General features: G+C 38.4%; 1 protein-coding gene across 1 annotated transcript; it reads right to left on the bottom strand.

The window, feature by feature from the left end:
- Positions 1–1257: 1257 nt before the first annotated feature.
- Positions 1258–7556, bottom strand: LOC107808620 (ATP-dependent Clp protease proteolytic subunit-related protein 3, chloroplastic). Its single transcript, XM_075238518.1, has 10 exons — positions 7126–7556; positions 6879–6980; positions 5764–5886; positions 4672–4731; positions 4061–4157; positions 3831–3904; positions 3346–3399; positions 3183–3266; positions 2918–3037; positions 1258–1614 (listed from the first exon to the last, which is right to left on the bottom strand). The coding sequence occupies exons 1-9, from the start codon at positions 7408–7410 to the stop codon at positions 2942–2944; spliced, it is 975 nt and encodes a 324-aa protein (XP_075094619.1). The 5' UTR covers positions 7411–7556; the 3' UTR covers positions 1258–1614; positions 2918–2941.
- Between the last annotated feature and the right edge of the window lie 14462 nt (positions 7557–22018).

Genomic DNA, 22018 nt, shown 5'->3' on the forward strand with positions numbered 1-22018 from the left:
GGAAAGGGTAGAAGGAACACAGGAATAAATGAGAAAAGTTTATGGCCGGAACCAAATCTACCCGCACCATTTTTTCCGACAAGCCACGAACAACAAGAATCGTGCAAAGGCTCACGCCTAGGTAGTGGGTTCATTAGCATCTTTCATGGCATAATTGCCCCTAACAACTGGTGATAAGTTCTTAGAAGATGACAATTATGTTCTTATCCAAAGAATTCGAATTAGGAGTTTATCAAATAGCCAATCAATCTCAACAAATAACCAACAAAATTTTAATTTCTCCAGTTGAAAAAGAGATTCCGCGGACATATTTTCCGGCCAAAATCTTTTTCTACCTCATTTTCCAAGCCAACTTTTGATGGCTCTTCTTCCACATAGCTTTGATTTTTTGGAGACAAAGAGCGAAAGTGGGAGGATTAGAGAGGATATACATTGAGGTGTTTTATCTTAGAGAGAAGAAAGAGACGGGAAGATAGAGAGAGAAGTGGGATGGGTTGAAGAAGAATAGAAAGGCAAGGGAGAGGAATGTAGTGACATGTCATTTTTTCCGACATGTCTCTTTCTAATTGGTTGCATCTCACACGCTTTTATTTTTGCACAAAATTTTTAACTAGGGTTTGATTGGGACACTTTGAATAGAGCTGAGGTAAAGTGCCTAAGTGAAATATATGGCCATTTAAGGGGCTGTCTATGTATTCTGCTTAAAATTGGAAAGCTCATCCAATTAATGACGTGCCACTTGGCATTTAGATGGTAAATTAGCTTTTGACGCTAAGCAAAAGCATGACGACATGTAAAGAAAAAAACTGGCGTAACCGAGTCCAAAGCAGAAGGGTAAAATAGTCCAAACACAAAACTATTTCTGAAGCGGCTACAGTAAGATTAATTCTTTATTGACCAATCATATTGTCCAATTGTATGTCAAATGACTTAAATACCCATAGATGAAGCAGGCATGTTGACCTTGAGGCGTTTGCTATTCCCACTTATTAAGTAGTAGTAATAATAATTATTGTTATGGGAACCCCTTAAAAATAAATACTGTACATTTAATGAGTTCATGCTGGTTTTGAGATATTATTCATGCTTCCGTTTTCTTGAGTTGATCTGGTCTTCCTGGCTTCTTTAACCGACCCATTGCTTTCGCGTTATACTGCGAGTCTGTATACCAACAAGTCCACTCTTACATTGTGGGACGATTTTGTTTTGAAGTAAAACATCCAATCAAAGTTGCTGCCATTACCATTATACCATAGATGCCAAAGTATGGTGAATCCATCAATTTATAGTACTAGTAGTTATTATAAATCGAAACGTTATAGAATCGAGAGGATAGCCATCCCTCATAAAAATGCTATCTAATGATTGTGTAACTCACAAAATGTGGAATACATCAACGACAATTTTATACAAGGCTTTTATCCAAGCTAAACACCTATTCTTGGTTGCTATAAGAAGTATCCAATCATGACACTGTATAATCTTCAAGAGCTACAGCAAGTGCGTCCGTTTCAGGACTTGCTCAAACCAGAAAATTCTCATTCGGTAACTCTTTTCCTGTGAAATGAACTGGAACTTCACCCCTTGATGGTTGAAACACTTCTGTCAGTATCCCTGCCAATGAATAGCTAGAAGCTTAATAGGATAGCTGCTAATAAAGTCTCTAAAACAGCTTAATAGGATAACTGTTTCTCCAAAACATAGTCACTCAAAAATTAAAGAACTAAATGATTCCATGAGCCCCTCATACAATAATACAATGTACTCCATAGAGGATAAGAATGTCAATAACATTCGTGTATGGTCAACTGTTTCTCTTTGGAGAAAAGAACATGTGAGCGTCAACATCCGGATTGTGAAAACAGCGAATAAGAGAAGAAAAACTACTTAGTGAAATTAGTCGATTAACTGAAGCTCCTTAATAGGATTTTGTGCTACGAATAACAGTAGGTAATCATCTTTATAATTAAAGGTAAGAAGTTATTCGATACCTAAACAGAGGATGTCCTAAAGTATCCTATAGAATATTTATAGTATGTTCTTTATTTGAGTTCAATGCATCTAAATAGTATAACTTCTCTTGACATTCAACACACCCTTTCAAACTCAAGAGTGGGAAAATCAGCTTGACTTTCGTTGGGATTATGCCAATCATCAAAAGGAAAAGTCGTACTGGAATTCTTTGCTCTGATGTGTCAGGCTTGTCGTTGGCAACTGCACAATGACAGAAAGTGATTTTTGTAGTACACATGGAAATCAGTTTATTCGGAGTCACTAGAAAAAGGTATGGTTTTGCAAAATCTCTGACTCCATTAATGTAATTTGAAGGTGGCAAGACAATGACAAGATATGCAAAATTTAGAGTAGCGTCGGTCCACACAGAGCACAACGCTAATACAGTTATCGAACAGATGAAAAGGTGCCAATAGCTAAGAGAGGAGGTCGGTTGCCAGAAAAAAAATAAGGTAGAACAATCATTGAAAAGAAGAGTGCCGCCGATTAATGAGAGGAAGGTCGGCTGCCGGAGAGGGGCGGGGTTGGATGCCGAAAAGAAATTAAGACCAAAAATAACAGCTGGGCACGTTGCCCACCGGTAGCAGAAGCTGCTTAAATCTTTACCGAGATCGTAAAGACTCTGATACTATAAGAATCAAAATTGATAGGTAAGAAGTGCCCAAAACTATATAAAGCAACTTGCCTAACTCACACTCTCAAACAATATGGGAATTTTTAACACCCTGCGCACACCAAGGCTGGACACCAGAGCATGGATAGCATAAGATAAGAGCCCAACATTGGAAAACCTACCAACGTGAGAAAGCACTCCCGCCCTAGAGTCCTAGTTTATATAGACCTACTTTTTTATGTGTTATATTAACTTCCATTTACCTATAGAAAAGTCAAATAGAGATATTACCATTGCATTATATCTAGGAAGAAGCTAAATAGCATCAGCAACTTTGATCCCTGCATTCTTGTCCCACTGCTCTGGTGCAGAAACATCTGCCATGATCTGCTCTTGCCCACGCCAAAGAATCTGAAATCCAACAACAGGCGTTACTTAGAAAAGCACCTGTTAAACCTTAAGGTAAGAACAAATTGAATGGAGAGATATTTATTAACCCTGAATAACTTCACAAGACATTTAAGATATGACATAGTTGACATGATAAATTATTTACCTTATCAATGACGCCAAATTCTCTTGCTCTGGTAGCATCCATGTAAAATGGTCTTCTCATCACATTGGCAACAGTTTCTTCAGACTGGTAAGATACAACAGATGCTATTATGGCTTCTGCTGAATTACAAATGGACAACAGGTAAGAAATGGTCCCTACTCACATTTTCAGTGTGTTTTGCCAAAAGCTTGACAAGGGTGTCTCTGTTTATGATTACCTGCAAAAGAATTAGTCAGCAGATTAATCCCATTAGAACTTATTCAGGTTCACAAAGAGCTAATGCCTAAAAACGAGAGCTCGGGATGAGTTCATCCAGGGATAATTCAGTTTTAGGATGGAATTTTTCAATGAAGAGTTTTAAATTGATTTATTTTGAAAAATGTCCATCCTGTAGTGATTGTCTTTATACAATGATATTTTTCCCTAGGAGGAGGTTTACTTAGTTGTGCTAAACAGAAGGGAAGGCGAAACAATTCAACTAAATTTTAAATAAAAAACAAAATTATAAAACTAAATAATTTATTGATCAAAAATTTAATCGACAACCATCGTACTACAATAAAATTAAACACTCTAAAAATCACTACCCTGAAGGCAGATCTGTTTGTAGCTTAAATGAAAGATACTAAAAGAGGACATCCCACTAACCTCCTTTGCTCGGATGAAAACATCGCTGGCCGGCATTAATCCAGATGACGGCACGCGAGGCTGTTGAATCATGGCTGGAACAGAACATCAGCCAAATATCAGAAATCATTAAAAAGGTTAAAAATAAAAAGGAAAGAAAAACCATATTGTCAAAATTGTAAACAAAGAACAAGAAAACTTGTCACCACATGTTGTCAAAATTGTAAACAAAGAACAAGAAAACTTGATACCTTTGGCATGTGGCATCATAAACCTTTTGCCTTTACTACCAGCTGCAAGCAAGAGACACGCCTGACCGATGGCAGCACCAACTGCGACAGTGTGTATCTGCACAGGAAATTAACAACTTGACATATGCCAACAAAATCATAAATGGAACAGATTGAAATATGCTTTAAGTAGAACATGAAATTCAAATATCAATGTACTTCCTCTCAATAATAGACGCCTAGAGATTAAGGAAAAACAACTAACTAAACGAACATTGTCCCAATTAAGTTCGACACAAATACTGTAACTGACTTTGAACGAAGCCAAACTCTCATGCAGATACAGGAATATCATACAAATAACAAGAAAATATAATTCTTTGCCAGACAAATTTCAAGCGCAAACCATATGAATGATGATGCAAGGCAAAAAAGAAAACCAACTTATTTTTCAAGAAAATCAGATGTCAATAAGCCAATGTTGCCTTCTACTTGTCTAGTAAATTTGACTAAAGAAAAGAATGCCTAGATAAGAAACAATTCTAGGTTCTCATGCTAATTTAAATGGATACATCATAGCAAGAACTAGTTGCTGGTGCATAGAGGAGTTGAGTAATTCATGAGAAGCTTACCTCGTTTTTTAATTGCATCATGGCATCATAAATTGCAAAACCTTCTGTTTCCATACCAACCTATATTGATAAAAATATCCCAAGATCAGTTAATTAGAGCACAATATCAACCCAATACCCTACAACCATCAAGCACACAGACCAAGCAAACATGAAATTTAGAGTGAGAAGTCGTCATCAATCGTGCAATAAAGCTACTAAGTTTAACATCCCACGGACAGAAGAGCAATAAATATTGAAAATGGCAAATTATTAATTTCTTTATGTTTACTGACCATCCCAACCACGTGAACTACATGTAACTACATGTTCCCGTCCATCACGGTTGCAATTTTGAAACCTCTCAGAAATAGAGAAACAATTATCCATTCCTATTTACACAAAACATATTAAAAGAAAGCCACCTATATTTCGTGTAAGTTGTTCATCCAGAATAAATATACCAGATTGAGGCCAGGTGACTATAAAGAATGGGTATAGGCTAACTTTACTCCATTCCATATTTATTTTTCCTTCAATAAGAGTTCATAATTGTGGACCATCCTTATAAATTGTGACCAATTTTTTTTGCCTCATGTAATGAAGGCACTCCCTGCTCATTTTCTGTTTTATAGGACAACTTTGAAGTAGTGATCAACAAACGACAACATAAAGCGTGAGGCACAAACTTTGAGTAAGTCAAAACTCCCGTCCTTGTGGTAACACATTAGTGAATTACAGCATGTTATATCCCGACATCATAAGAAGGTGTTTCTTTCATATTGTCGACCTTAACCTAAGAATGGGAAAGCCATGAGTCAATCGTTATAACCTTGTAAAATGTTATGAAACATCATTAAATCATCAAGTGTCGTCCAGGAAATTAGAGAAAAGCACATTTGATAGCTCAAAGTTGGTCAAAGTGTACGTATAACCACCTTATCATATCAAGATCTAAACGGAATATGCAGTAACAGCGACTAGGAAAATAATCAAATAAAACACACACTGCTTTTACTGCATTACCTAGCACCATTGCCACAAAGGAGAGACATAAAGACAGGGGGGGGGGGGTGAGGGGGGTATTAAACATGACCCAAAAAGGAAACGCACTGTTTCACCATCATCACGGGTAGTCCCAGTAGAATTTATGTATAGATAAATTGGCTCTTTAGGATCCATCCACTGTAGGTACATCAACTCTGCAACAACTAACTCTGTGACTGCTGGCACCAACTGGAAAGAAACCATGATTAATTTGTGCTAGTGCAAAATTTAAAGAATACAGTGAACGTCTACCGGACTGCAATAATAAATTGCAAAGACAAGTTGCTGCAAACTAGACTAAATATTAAGGAACGTGAATGTCAATATATTTCTGTTTGCAAATTCTATTACCAAAGCACCACAAAATATATCCCAGCAGGCCCAAACTTTGGCAAAACTAAAAGTAGTACATCAGATGGAAACTCCAAATAATCAAAACAAGTAGGTATCACAGTGTTCAGCTCTTAATTGAATAAATTAAATATGAAGCCTGACAAAACTGAAGAACAACTTTCGACTTCTCCATTTTAGAAAGTTTAGCTGCTAACAGAGGCACGTAGACCTTAGGTAGTCAGCCTACTACAAACAATTCGACACACCAAATAAAGCTGGTACCTCCAAGCCAAGTAACACTAGCAAAGACACATACATTGGCATGATATAATCGAAACATACTTTGGCATGTTGCCTTGTGCAAATAGCAATAAATGATTTTTTACATGGTTCATTTTTTCTTTTACCACACTGTCTGATGGAAACCCAATAATCATGATCATCCTTGTCACCAGGACTTATAACAATGAACCTATGATGATAATTGTGAAAAAATATAGTGCATATATAGACGGGGGACCTTGGTATTATCCTCAAGGTGAGATAAAATTAACTTTTGATAAATTTAAATTTTTTAGTATAACTATAAGGGTCCAGTGACCTTTTCTTTAGTCTTCTTGAGAATAGTTACAAGAATGCAGGAATATGTTTCTCTTCAACAAAACAAACACAACAACAACTGCTTGTCAAACCCAAACAAGTTGGGGTCGGCCATATGAATCTTCACTAACCACGTCGCTGATGTTAGCCTTTTTTTTCAAATACCTACTTATGCCAAAACGTTGCAGAAGACACTAATAAGCACAAGGTAACTATGAAAAGATCTTATGTCTAAGAAGATGACATACCGGCATGCCAATATAAACTATTCTACCATGGAGCAACAGTGAGGGTAAGTCTGGTGGAGGTCTCCTCGGTCTGTGCTCATTGTATGATACTGATCTCTCCACCTAATTCAAATAGCAAAATACACACAGAGAAAACAAAACCAATCAGAAAATAATACAAGTTCAACAACAAAGGCTTAAAGAAACCTGATTAACTGTTTTACATATAATTAATGACACTAAAACAGAAGAGAAGAAAATTATATACCTGAGCAGGAGTAGCCATGAGCTTAGGGGAGTCGTAAATATCCAAAAAAGGCGGCATATCAGAATTTTGAGGCCGAGTGAAGAGTGCTTCTGGATTATTTGCAGCAACAGATGCAAGCTTATTGAGAAATGGGTCCTTAGGGTTCAGCGGAGGCATCGGAATCTTTGTACTGCTATTGCTATTGGCTGCACAGAGAACGCTAAAACTACGCCGTTTTAGCGGAGACGATGATGTTGAAGTACATGGTACTGAGGACGCCATGGGCAACTGTAAGTAGGTGGCCATTATTTTTCTTTTTTCGAATTTTTTATGCTTTTTATCTCTTCCAATGGAAGCTTGCAAGGAGAAGACTTTTGATGAGGATGTGAAATTTGGATAGTGTGACTCGAACAGGTCGGGTCATAAGAGCCCTGACCAGCCCATTCTAAACTGTTTGTCGTTAAACGGGAATGGGCTTATAAAATCTAAACATTTTTAGTTGTGTTATAAATATATTATATTATGGATATTCATTTATTACTCAGTTGTAAATAAATTTTCTGAAAAAGTTTATCTATATGAGACTCCGTCGTGAATATGTTTATCTATTTAGTACTCTATTGGAAATAAGTCTCGTGAAGAAGTTTATCCTTTCGGTACCCTATTATGGATAAACATCACCCCCAGTAGAAGATTATCTATATATGGTACAATGAGCTTATCCTTTCAGTACCCCGTTATGGATAAATATCATATCCGGTAGAAGATTATCTATATCTAGTACAATGAGCTTATCCTTTCGGTACCCCATTATGGATAAACATTACCCCAGTAGAAGATTATCTATATCTGGTATAATGAGCTTATCCTTTCGGTACTCTATTATGGATAAACATTACCCCCAGTAGAAGATTATCTATATCTAGTATAATGAGTTTATCCTTTCGGTACTCCGTTATGGATGAACATTACCCCCAATAGAGGATTATTTATATCTGGTACAATAGCAGCTTACACAGTAGCTTGCAGAAGCAGCTTACACAACAGCTTGCTTTCTTCTATAAATAGAGGAGATTTCAGTTCATTATGTACATAAGTTTGAAATTTGAATAATATATCAGTTTCTCTATATACTTGTCTTTACTTTATAGTCTTTATTTTATAACACGTTATCAGCACGAGACTCTGCCATCTCGAGCAAATACTTTGAAAGTATCAGAGGTACGAACTTTCTTTTTCTAAATAATGTCAAATCTTTCTAAACTTGAATTTGTAGCCCTGGATATATCGGGCAAAAGCTACATGTCTTGGGTGCTTGATGCTGAAATTTATCTTGATGCGATGGGTCTGGCAGACACCATCAAGGACAAAAATCAATCATCAAACCAAGACTGTGCCAAAGCAATGATATTCCTACGCCATTACCTTGATGAAGGCTTGAAAACGGAATATCTCACTATTAAAGATCCAATCATACTGTGGAATAATTTGAAAGATAGATATGACCACCTGAAGATGGTTGTTCTTCCACGTGCACGTTATGATTGGACTCATCTAAGGCTACAAGATTTTAAATCTATCAGTGAGTATAATTATGCTATGTTCAGATTTATTTCCCAATTGAAACTATGTGGTGATAATATTACTGATCATGATATGTTGGAGAAAACTTTTACCACTTTTCATGCCTCGAATATGCTCCTGCAACAGCAATATCGAGAGACGGGATTCAAAAAGTATTCTGAACTTATCCCACATTTTCTTGTAGCCGAGCAACATAATGGACTATTAATGAAAAAACATGAAAGTCGACCTACTGGTTCTTGTCTATTCCCTAAAGTGAATGAGATGAACTTCCACCAAGCTAAGTGTGGAAGAGGACGTGGCCCCAGTCGTGGTCATGGCCGTGGTCCGGGAAGAAACACTAATCATGGTAATAATAATGCACCAAAGAACCCTCCTCACCACCAGCAGTGGAAAAGGAAAGAACAAAAGCATGAAGCGGTGCAAGCAGCAAACACATAAAATGCATGCTATAGATGTGGAGGAAAAGGGCACTGGTCACATACATGTCGTACGCCAAAGCACCTGGTTGAGCTGTATCAAGCCTCCCTAAAAAAGACAGAGAAGAATATTAAAGCAAATTTTATTTCTGAATATAATTTAGACTTCATGTATTTGGATGTAGCTAATTACTTTGCACTCCCGGAAGGAGAAAGTCATGTGATCGATGATGAATCTGTAAAAATATAAATATTTTAATTTTTGTTGTTTATAGTAGATAGTATGGTTATGTAATTGTTGTACATAAATAAAAGTTATGCTTTGATAACGATGTTTACTATCATATTTATTTTGTTTATGTCATTTTGAAAAAAAATTCTCTCATGATACCAGAAGTGTCTGAGATATATTTGGTAGTACAAAATTTATCAGCTCCTGAAGAGCTAACTGTTTGTCTAGAAGACACGTGACACAAGTAGTGCCTGAATAATATTTGATTGTGGACGAATAAATTGAAGGCTCCCGAAGAGCTTATATGCAAATTTGTAATTCATATTATATGATTATAGTCAAAACATATGTTGTAATAAATCAGAAGTTTACTAATACGAATGGCTATCATACTAAGACTACAAATAATTGGAAGATTGAAAATCTTCATGTTTCCACAATCATAGGAGGTAAAATAATATGTATATGAGAAGTTACCCGCCTTATTCCTCAATTTGTACTACATCATGTATCATAGTAAACCAGAAATTTACTAATGCAAAAGCAGTCACAGTAAATCAAGAAGTTTTACTGAGGCAAAAGTAGCTACAGTAATCAGAAATTCACTGATACAAAAGAAGTTTACTAATGCAAAAGTTTATGCCATAGTAAACCAGAAGCTTACTAAAAGATAGCACATGCCATGATAAACTTGAAGTTTTTATTTGTCATTTTTAAATGAGCTATTTGAGAATTCAGATAATCATATATTAAAGAACTAGAAGATTCTTCAAGAATTCTCTTGTTTTGCTTACTCTCATAATAAATTGATTATACCAGCTAAAGTTGTGACTAAGACCACTGAATTCTGGAATATATAAAAGGTGAATATATGCCCATTTACCTATCATGTGAACTACTTATAGATGCATATATGAGATATTTACATGTGTGTTTATTGTCAACCTGCAGTTTGGCATTTGAAATTTCTTTTCTCAATTAAGAGCATAATTTTCAGATTATGAAATAAAGATAATTCATCTTGATGATGCTGGTTTATATCCAAGCTAGTTTAGCATTGAATACATCCTATTAATGGCTAAACTATTGCTTATGAGAACAAACCCCCATATGTTGGTCTAAGATTTTCTAAATTGCATACAACAATACTTGTATGCATCAGACTAACAATATATGATAAGTCCTCCCTCACAATTGGTTTAGGATCAGAAACTAAATATTTTTACTATCTAATAATTTTTGATGTGTGGTATACGATTAATTTCTCTACCACGATACACAAAGATAGGTTTCCCAAAGAAGATTGGGGATATGTGTTAGTTTTTCTAACATTTGGGGGATAGAATAAACAACTGAAAAATATGCTATACGAATCGAATTATCATTAATATGATTCTCACTTAGAAGATAATTCAAGTCAAATGCCAGAAGCATTTTCAAAATTAAATATCATATTTCAGCTGCAAATGCTCCTATTAGAATTAAAGTCCCTGAAGGATAAAGTTTATTGCATGCATGAAGCGTAGTAAACCGATCGGTTCAAAAGGTAACAATCCTTGAAAAATGATAGGAGCAAATGATCGAAATGATCATAATGAGGAGGAAATGAGCTTTAGAAGAGCCCACGACATAACATTTCATGAAACTCTAGAAGAAGTTCAGGTACCTGAAAATAAAGAAAGTGATGAGATCTCAACAAGTTATGTCGCTTAGGAACCGATACAAAATGATCGTCGACGATATATTTGATACAATATAGTTCACAATATTGTAAAAGATTGTGAGGATCGGACTTGTAGCCCAGACACCTGAAGATTTCACGCCATCTAAATGCAAGTCATAACCTATATGACTCATTTGATTAAGTCTATATGAAGATCCATGAAGGATTTAAAATGCCTGAAGCATATAGTTCAAAGTATCGTGAAATGTACTCAATCAGATTACAAATATCTTTGTACGGTTTAAATCAATATGGGCGCATGTGATATAATCGCCTCAGTGCATATTTGATAAAAGAATGTTACATAAATGATGTTATTTGTCCATGTATTTTTATAAAGAAAATGGCATCAGAATCTGTTATACTTGTTGTTTATGTTGATGACATAAATCTTGTTGGAACTCCAGAAGAGCTCCAAAAGGCAATGGAATATCTTAAGAAAGAATTTGAGATGAAAGATCTTGGAAAGACAAAACTTTGTCTTGGTCTGCAAATTGAACATTTAACAGAGGAGATCTTTATCCATCAATCTGCATATACAGAAAGGGTCTTAAAACGCTTTTACATGGACAAAGCGCACCCATTGAGTACATCAATGGTTGTTCGATCACTTGAAGTGAATAAGGATTTGTTCCGACCTCCAGAAGAGGATGAGGAACTCCTTGGTCCCGAAATACCTTATCTTAGTGCAATTGATGCACTTATGTATCTTGCTAATGCTATAAGGCCTGACATAGCATTTTCTGTTAATTTACTAGCAAGATATAGCTCTTCTCCTATACAGAGACATTGGAACGAGATTAAGCATATATCGCGATATTTAAAGGGAACACTTGATATGGGTTTATTTTATTCTAACAAAGTTAGTGCAGATCTTGTTGGTTATGCAAGTTATTTATCTGATCCACATAAAGCTCGACTTCAAATCGGGTACGTATTTACATGTGGAGGTACTGTCATATCATTGTGCTCCACAAAGCAATCTATTATTTCTACTTCTTCAAATCATGCTGAGATAATAGCTATTCGTGAAGCAAGTAGGGAATGCGTGTGGTTGAGATCAGTGATTCATTTTATTCAAGGAAAATATGTTTTGGAATGTGATAAAAGATCCACAATTTTATTTGAAGACAATGCTGCATGCATGGCCCAATTAAAGGGGAAATTTATAAAAGGAGATAGAACGAAGCACATTTCACCAAAATTATTCTACACACATGATCTTCAAAAAAATGGTGACGTTGATGTGCAACAAATTTGTTCAAGTGATAATCCGGCAGATTTATTCACTAAATCTTTGCCAACTTCAACTTTTGAGAAGATGGTATACAATATTGGAATGCGGATACTCAAATATTAGAAATACGGTTTTTATCACAGGGAGTAAAATACGCGCTATACTCTTTTTCCTTTAGTAAGTTTTTTTCCCACAGGGTTTTTCTTATAAGGTTTTTAATAAGACAACTAGTTATGCGTATTACTAAATATGTGTACTCTTTTTCCTTCACTAGAATTTTTTCCCACTGGGTTTTTTCTAGTAAGGTTTTAATGAGGCACATTATCTTTTAATGAACATCCAATGAGGAGTGTTATAAATATATTATATTATGGATGTTCACTTAGTACTCCGTTGTAAATAAGCTTCCTGAAGAAACTTATCTATATGAGACTCCGCCATAAATATATTTATCTATTTAGTACTCTATTATAAATAAGTCTCATGAAGAAGCTTATCCTTTCGGTAACCCGTTATGGAAAAATATCACCCCCCCCACCCCGGTAGAAGATTATCTATATCTGGTATAATGAGCTTATCCTTTCGCTACCCCGTTATGGATAAACATCATACTCGATAGAAGATTATCTATATCTGGTACAACGAGCTTATTCTTTTGGTATCCCATTATGGATAAATATTACCCCCAGTAGAAGATTATCTATATCTGGTATAATGAGCTTATTATTTCGGTACTCCGTTATGGATAAATATTGTCCCCGATAGAAGATTATCTATATCTGGTACAGTAGCATCTTACACAACAGCTTGTAGAAACAGCTTACACAGCAGCTTGCTTTCTTCTATAAATAGAGGAGATTTCAGTTCATTATGTACATAAGTTTGAAGTTTGAATAATATATCAGTTTCTCTCTATATTTGTCTTTAATTTACAGTCTTTATTTTATAACAACTTGCGAATACTACTTATGAATTGTGATACTTACTAGGTGTTTGGACATTACGAACAAGTTATTGGTATAGGTTCCTCGACGAAGTTTTAGGAAGGGAAAGTCCCCCTCCCTCTAAAATACCTACATGGACACAACCACTACACCACCAATTATTCCACCAGAATCACCGGACAAAAATAATCAAATGGATGTGGAAGAAGCACCGACACAATCCTACAAGGAAATGTTACTCGACAAACAGACAGTAAGAGAAACAGAGTACTACGAAGAGGAACCCTCCCCAATCATCAAAGATGATAAAGGAAAAGGTATTTAAGGCTCAATTGCCCTCTCACTGGAAGACAAGAAACGCTTATACCAACCATGGCGTTATTCGGTAATTATAAAGGTCTTTGGTCGTAGAATGCCTCACCATTATCTTCGATCTAAACTGATTGACCCACGGAAATCATCCGAACAGTTAATCTTAATTGACCTAGGATGAGATTTCTTCATTGTCAAATTCGGTCTAGAGGAAAATATGGCTAAGGTACTACATCAAGGCCCATGGTTCATTTCTGGGAGTACGCAAATGGGAACCAAAATCCGTCCCACGGGAAGCTACATTATCTTCCATGGCCATTTGGATTCATCTACTAATCTACCAACTGAATTCTATGATAAAGAAATACTGGAAAAAGTTGGGAGAAAGCTTGTCAAATTATTAAAAATCGACTCATGCACATCTTACGTAATAAGAGGAAAGTATGCACGCATATGTATCCAAGTGCCGCTTGAAACCCCGATGGAAACAATTGTCAACATAGGTGATTGCAAACAATCAGTGATCTATGAAGGTGAAGGGACTTTGTGTCCAACGTGTGGAAGGATTGGCCACACGACAAAAAATTATAAATTCAAAAAAGTTGCACTAACACCATCACAAGAAGTCCCTGAAAGTTCAGAAATGCACACCAAAAAGGATGAGGATGATGGATGGAAGACAGTAATCTTCCCTAGATGAAAGAAATCCAGCCACCAACCTACGAAGGGAAGGAATAATGGAGCAGGAGATGAAAATGAACAGCATCATGCACAAATATCACAAAAGATACAGGTAAAGATGTTCTATGCAAATTCTGATAAGTTTCTAGAAACCAAAACCTTTCAATACAATTCAAAAATAAATAGTGCGCAAACAAATAATTAGAACAGGCCTAGTGGCCCAATGAATAAACACATTCCCACCCCCACTCCCCAGTAGCCCAACCCACAAGTCCCCATCCCAAGTACAATTCCAAAAGAAAGGCGGGGATGGGACCTGATGGATCTGATACGGACAAATCAGCTGGGCCCGCTTAAGTTGCATCACAACATGCCCCCATCATTAGCCGGATCTGTGTTCTACACACGCCTAGCGATGCGGATTTGGGCCACCACCCCTCAAACCATCCAGCCAATGGTGTCTATACCAAATCAGATCTCCCCAGCCCAAATAATTATCCTTCCCACAATACCTATGTTCTCCCTACTCCCCTCCTAGCAGAGTGCTCTAATGGGAAAAACTAACCACAATCCATGGACACTCAAGTGCCTCACATGAGAAATCACCCAAACTTAGGTGACATAAACCCCTCCGTCAACTCCAACAGATACTCTATTAATTCCAAAATCAAGTTACGAGATGTAATTACCGATGACCTTTCCACTGATCAAGATTTGACACCAAACGATGTCATTATGAACCCGCCCACAAACATAAACACATCTTTACCCAAATAGGAAAAGCAAAAAAACACAAAATGGAAAAAATCCAATAGCCACCTATCATAGTGGCGTCCCTTCCACTGCCGCCGAACCACTCGTCAGCATCGTGGCTGGAGGTGACGCTACTATAACGACTCAGCCAGTCATTTTGAGTATTACAGTCCCATTCCCCCATTTACTACTCAATTTATGCTTTAAAGTTGTTATGTGACTTGCCGGGGTGATTGGTTCGGGTCCGGTGAGGTTTTTGAATGAATTAGAACACTTAGTTCCAAGGGTTAAAGCTTAAGTTGAAATAGTTGACCGAATATTGACTATGTGTAAACAACCCCGTAATAGAGTTTTGATAATTCCAATAGCTCCGTATGGTAATTTTGGACTTAGGAGCGTGTCCGGAAAATTATTTGGAAGTCCGTAGTTAAATTAGGCTTGAAATGGCTAAAATAGAAATTTAAGTTTGGAAGTTTGACCGGGGAGTTGACTTTTTGATATCGGGGTTGGAATCCAATTCTGAAAATTTGAAATAGGTCCGTTATGTCATTTATGACTTGTGTGCAAAATTTGAGGTCAATCGAACTTGATTTGATAAGTTTCGGCATCGAATGTGGAAGTTGGAACTTCTTAGTTTCATTAAGCTTTAATTGGGATATGATTCGTGATTTTAGCGTTGTTTGATGTAATTTAGATGTTCGACTAAGTTCGTATGATGTTTTAGGACTTTTTGGTGTATTTGGTTGAGGTCCCGGGGGCCTCGGGTGAGTTTCGGATGGTTAATGGATCAAATTTAGACTTAGAACAAGCTGTTGCCTACTGATGCAATCGCACATGCGAAAATTGGTTTGCAGAAGCGAGCTTGGTTGCGCATAAGAGGAATTGTCTTGGCAAGGGCAGGGGTCACAGGTGCGCACGCAAGACCGCAGAAGCGGACTCGCACCTGCGATGTGTTGATCGTAGAAGCGGAAGTGAGAAGGGAGGGGCCTCATCGCAGAAGCGGCTTGGGTTCTGCAAATGCGAGGCCGCAGAAGCGGACCTCTTGTCCGCAGAAGCGAAAGAAGCAGTAGAAGAGGGGAGGACCTCGCATCTGCGAGACCGCAGATGTGGTTAAGTACTCTGCATAAGCGAAAACGGTGGGCAGGCTATAAAAACAGAAGGGTCTGATAAATTTTTGTCATTTTGGACATTCCAAACACGGTTTTGAGGCGATTTTCAAAGAGAATTCACGGGAAAACTTGAGGTAAGTCACTTGTGATCATTGTTAGTCAATAATATTTGATTATCATTGAGTATTTCGACTAGATTAAGTGTTTTTGAGGTGAAATTAGAGGATTTGGGCCTATGGGATTGAAAATGAGATTTGAGGATTTGAAGGTCAAGTTGATGTCGGAAATTGGTAAATTTGGTATGGTTGGACTCGTGGTTGAATGGGCATTCATATTGTATAACTTTTGTCGGGTTCCAAGACGTGGTCCCCACGGGCGATTTTTGAGTGCAATTTCGGGTTTTGTTGGAAACTTAATATTTTCATATGGAATTAATTCCTATAATTTGTATTGACTAAATCAAATTAATTGTGACTAGATTCGAAGCGTTCAGAGGCTGATTCGCGAGGCAAAGGCATAGCAGAATAAAGAATTTCACAGTTTGAGGTAAGTAACAGTTCTAAATTTGCTCCTTAGGGTTTGAAACCCCGGATTATGTGTCATGTGATTGGTTTTGAGGTGACGTGCATGCTAGGTGATGGGCGTGTGGGCGTACACCGTAGGAATTTTGACTTAGTCAAATTCCATGGAGAAATTAAACCACAAATCATGTTAGAAATCATGTTTAGGTTATATGTTGGCACTGTAGGGATCCACGGAGGTTGTGTACATGTTGAATTATTTGCTAAATTACTGTTTTGTACCCAGTCATAGTTTATTTGCATATCATATCCAGTCTTTATTGTTCCTTCTTGATACATTGCATCATTTCTTTTTGGGCTGTTATGATTACTGAGAGCCCGAGAGACTATAGAGATTGATGATTGAGTAGGGTCGAGGGCCTGATTGTGAGATATTTATACTATGGTACGTGAATTGTCCGTGTAGCACATGAGTTGTACATGCGAATCCAAATATTTATACTATGGCATATGAGTTGTTCGTGCGGATCCAGAGATTATACTATATCAGGTGAGTTGTCCGTACGGATCCACATATTGATACTATTGGCACGTGGGTTGTTTGTGCAGCATATGAGTTGTCCATGCGGATTATAGCGCTTGGGCTGAAGGAGCCCCTCCGGAGTATGTACACACCCCCAGTGAGTGCAGGTACCTACTGAGTGCGAGTGCCGAGTGTCGAGTGATTGTGAGGTTGGAGTAACTGTTGCTCTGAGAGGATGCATTGATTTCATTATTGTGTACTTCAGTTGTCATATTTCACTGTTTTGGAATGTCGGAGAGATATTATCTTCTGTTTCAACTGAGCTTGATATGAAATTACTATTTGGGCCTTAATTGTTGAACTTGCAAGCATGCCTACTTTCTTATGTTGGAATTTACTGTAATTGGACTTAGCTGAGAAGCTCGTCACTACTTTCAGTTCAATATTTAGTATTGTTACTTGCTGAGTTGGTTGCACTCATACTACACCCTACACCTCATGTGCGGATCCAGGTACTTCCAGGCACGGTGGTTGTTAGTTTCCCGGAGCTTTATCTGTTGGAGATTATCGAAGTAGTTGTTTAACGTTCGCAGACCTTGACTCTCTTTCCTTTCAGTTTTTGTACTGTTCTATATTTTCAAACAGTGTTTTTATTAGTCAAACTTTGTTATCATTTAGTTGCTCATGTACTCAGTGACACCGGATTTTGAGAGTGTATTTATATCAGTATGTATGGGTTTTTTCTATTAAATTTAAATATTATGTTTTCAATCTTAGAAGAAATTATGGTTTATTGAGGTTGTCGGCTTGCCTAGTATCAAGATAGGCGCCATCACGACATGCGGATTTTGGGTCGTGATAAGTTGGTATCAAATCCTTGGTTACATAGGTCTTACTAGTCATGAGCAGGTTTAGTAGAGTTTTGCGGATCGGTACGGAGACGTCTGTACTTATCTTCGAGAAGCTGTCGAACCCTTAGGAAAATTTTACTTTCTTGTATTCTGCCGTGCGAATTTGTTGATTCCAGAAACTAAATTTTTATTATTCTATTCTCTCATAGATGGTGAGGATACGTACTACCGGATCGGACGGTCAACCACCAGTGCCACCAGTTAGGGCCGCGAGAGGTCGGGGCCGTGGTAGAGGCCGGGGCTGAGGTAGATGCCAAGGTGTAGCTAGCACAACAGTTGGAGAAGCACATGTAGCACCACCAGTTGCTCCAACTCTGGAGCAGAGTCCAAATATAGTTGAGCCGGCAGGACCTGCTCAGGCACCTGCTGTGCCTATTGTGATTCCATGCCTTCAAAAGGCTCTAGCACAGATATTGATTGTTTGCACTGGCCTTGCTCAGGTGGTTTGGGCTCAGGCCTCACCAGCCACTTCTTAGTCCGGGGGAGGTACTCATACCCCTGTCGCCCGTACTCCAGAGTAGGTAGTGCAAGGACTTCAGATACTAGGGGCACTACTAGCCGGTTGCAGCTGCTCAGGCCACGGTAGTCCCCGTTATGACTGATGATAATCAGAGGAGACTTGAGAGATTTGGGAGGCTTCGGCCTCCATCATTTAGTGGTACTGAGTCGGAGAATGCCATGGCTTCTTGGAAAAGTGCCAGCGGGTCCTTCGTACAACGGGTATTCTGGAGACCAGCGGGGTCTCGTTCACTACTTTTCAGTTTTCTGGGGTTGCCTTCAGATGGGGGGAGGCTTATGAGAGGCGCATGCCGATCAGGTGGCGGTCAGGCCCTATTCTATGCTTTTCCCGTCAGGCCAGATGTCGTTGCTTCAGATGCAGTGATCACAGGTATTGTCTCAATGTGCCATAGGGAAGCTTCTATATTATTTGACCTTGGTTCTATTTATTCGTATGTATCATCATATTTTACTCATTATCTGGATATGCCCCGTGAGTCCCTAGTTTCACATGTTCGCTTATCTACGCCGGTTGGCGATACTATTATTGTGGACCGTGTGTATCGGTCGTGTGTGGTAACTATTGAAGGACTGGAGACTAGAGTTGATCTCTTATTGCTTAGTATGGTTGATTTCGATGTAATATTGGGTATGGATTAGTTGTCTCCATGTCATGCTATTCTGGACTGTCATGCAAAAACCGTGACATTGGCGAACCAGGGTTGCGAAAGGTCGAATGGAGAGGTTCTCTAGATTATGTTCCCAGCGGGGTAATTTCTTATTTGATGGCCCAACGTATGGTAGGGAATGGGTGTTTATCATATTTGGCCTTTGTGAGAGATGTTGATGCAGACACTCCTACTATTGATTTTGTACCAGTAGTGCGAGATTTTTCGAATGTATTTCTTGTAAACCTGCCGGGTATGCCACCCGACAGGGATATTGATTTCGATATTGACTTGGTGCCAGTCACTCAGCCCATTTCTATTCCTCCGTATCGTATGGCACCAGCTGAATTGAAAGAACAACTCCAGGAACTTCTTGATAAGGATTTTATTAGTCCTAGTGTGTCGCCTTGGGGTGCACCGGTTCTGTTTGTGAAGCAAAACGATTGTACTTTGCGGATGTACATCGACTACACGCAGTTGAACAAAGTTACAATCAAGACTAAATATCATTTTGTAACGACCCGGCCGGTCGTTTTGAGAGTAATAGCCCCAACCCCCTATTTTCTGCTTTCCCATATCTATTTCTGCTTATGTGACTTGCTGGGAGGTCTTGTTTTTAGTTTCGAAGTGTTTTGGGACACGTAGTCCCTAAAAGCGGAAGCTTAAGTCTTAGGATTTTGACTGTAGTCAAAATTGTGTGAAGACGACTCCGGAATGGAGTTTTGTCGGTTCTGTTAGCTCCGTTGGGTGATTTTGGACTTAGGAGCATGTCCGGACTGTGAATTTGAGGTATGTAGCTGATTTAGGCTTGAATTGGCGAAAGTCGAATTTTTGGAGATTTTGACCAGTAGTGGAATTTTTGATATCGGGGTCAGATTCCAATTCCAAAAGCTGGAGTAGGTCCGTAATGTAGAATAGGACTTGTGTGCAAAATTTGAGGTCAATCAGACGTGGTTTGATAGGTTTCGGCATCGGTTGTAGAAATTTGAAGTTTCAAGTTCATTAAGTTTAGATTGGAGGGTGATTCGTATTTTTGTTGTTGTTTGACGTATTTTGAGGGCTCGACTAAGTTCGTATGGTATTTTAGAACTTGTTGGTATATTTGGTTGAGGTCCCGGGGGCCTCAGGTGTGTTTCGGATGCTTAAAAGATTGAATTTGGACTTAGGCAAATGGCTGAAGCTTCTGGTTTTTGGTATTTTCGCACCTGCGGTGGGGAGACCGCAGGTGCGGGATCGCACATGTGCAAGGTTTATCGCAAAAGCAGAGTTGGGAGGTTTGGTCAGGGGTCGCAGGTGCATGGAAAATACCGTATTTGCGATGTCCGCAGATGCGCTAGAGGAACCGCAGGTGCGAAGAGAGACCGCAGAAGCGGACAAGATTCTGCAGGCGCGCACTCGCAGGTGCGGCCTCTTCATCGCAGGTGCGGAGGCAGAGAGGTGTAAGTGGTTTGCACAGAAACGCTCATTTTTCCGCACAAGCAGACGCGCAAGTGCGGAAATGCCTGGGCAAAACCTACTTAAGCGAGACTTCGAGATTTTGGCCATTTTCATCATTTTGAGCTCGGGTTTGGCAATTTCTTAAGAGCATTTTCGATGGATTTCGTGAGGTAAGTCCCTTGTGCTTATTTTTTTATCAATAATCTTGCTTCCCCGTTTATTTTTCCACCCAGTTAGTATGTATTTAAGGTGGAATTTGGGAGTTTGAGGCTAGGGATTTGAAGAGTTTGATTTTGGGTTTTGAGTGGCCATTTGAGGTCGAATTTTGATAAATTTGGTATGGTTGGACTCGTGAGTGAATGGGCTTTCGGATTTTGTGAATCTCCGATTTCGAGACGTGGGCCCGGGTCGACTTTTTAGGATGGATTTTGGAATTTTTGTTAAAGTCTTGATTTCATTAATTAGATTAGTCTATTATAGTTGTATTTATGATATATAATTATTTTTGGCTAGATTTGGGCCATCCAGAGTCGGATAATCAAGGAAAGGGCATTCTTACTAATTGATTGAGTTTGGTTTGAGGTAAGTGGCTTGTCTAACCTTGTGTGGGAGAAATCCCCTTAGGATTTGGTACTATTGTGATATGTGAGTGCCGTGTATGTGAGGTGACGAGTACGTACATAAGCTATTTGTTGTAAAACCCGATTTATTTTACTGAGTAGTAATATGTTTTTCCTTTAATTTGAGTTATACCGTTTAAATGAGTATTAGTCTGTTTTCATTCTTAAATGAGCTATTCCAACACGTGTAGCTATACTGTTTAGTCTAATATCGCATGTCTACGTGCTCTAATAGCTTATTTGAACTCCGTGAAGCATGCCTAGTTGATTTCCTATTTTTCCTTGTTCTTTATTAGTATAATTGTAGAAATCTTGCTGTTAACTATGGTATTTATCGGATTGAGCTGTGTGTTTACTTTGAGACTACGAGGCGGTTCCTCGGGAGTTCTCCATGTACATTTACTTTTGAGACTACAAGGCGGTTCCTCGGGAGTTCTCACTGCACGTTCTCCCTGCATATTTACTTTGAGACTACGAGGCTGTTCCTCTGGAGTTCTCCCTGCACATTTACTTTTGAGACTACGAGGCTGTTCCTCGGGAGTTCTCCCTGTATATTTACTTTTGAGACTACGAGGCAGTTCCTTGGGAGTTCTCCCTGCACATTTACTTTTGAGACTACAAAATGGTTTCTCGGGAGTTCTCCTTGTATATTTACTTTTGGGACTACGAGACGGTATCTCGAGAGATCCCCTGTCGAGTATTTACTTTTGGGACTACGAGACGGTATCTCGGGAGCACCCCA

Source organism: Nicotiana tabacum, chromosome 19 (genome assembly GCF_000715075.1).
Source record: "Nicotiana tabacum cultivar K326 chromosome 19, ASM71507v2, whole genome shotgun sequence".
NCBI classification, from domain to species: domain Eukaryota; kingdom Viridiplantae; phylum Streptophyta; class Magnoliopsida; order Solanales; family Solanaceae; genus Nicotiana; species Nicotiana tabacum.

Coding starts and splice junctions, on each gene's coding strand:
- LOC107808620 (XM_075238518.1), bottom strand. CDS start 7,410: ATGGCCACCTACTTACAGTTGCCCATGGCGTCCTCAGTACCATGTACT. Junction 5,887..6,878: donor TAGTTTATATTGGCATGCCG/GTATGTCATCTT, acceptor GTTTCTTTCCAG/TTGGTGCCAGCAGTCACAGA. Junction 3,267..3,345: donor TGGCAAAACACACTGAAAAT/GTGAGTAGGGAC, acceptor GTATCTTACCAG/TCTGAAGAAACTGTTGCCAA.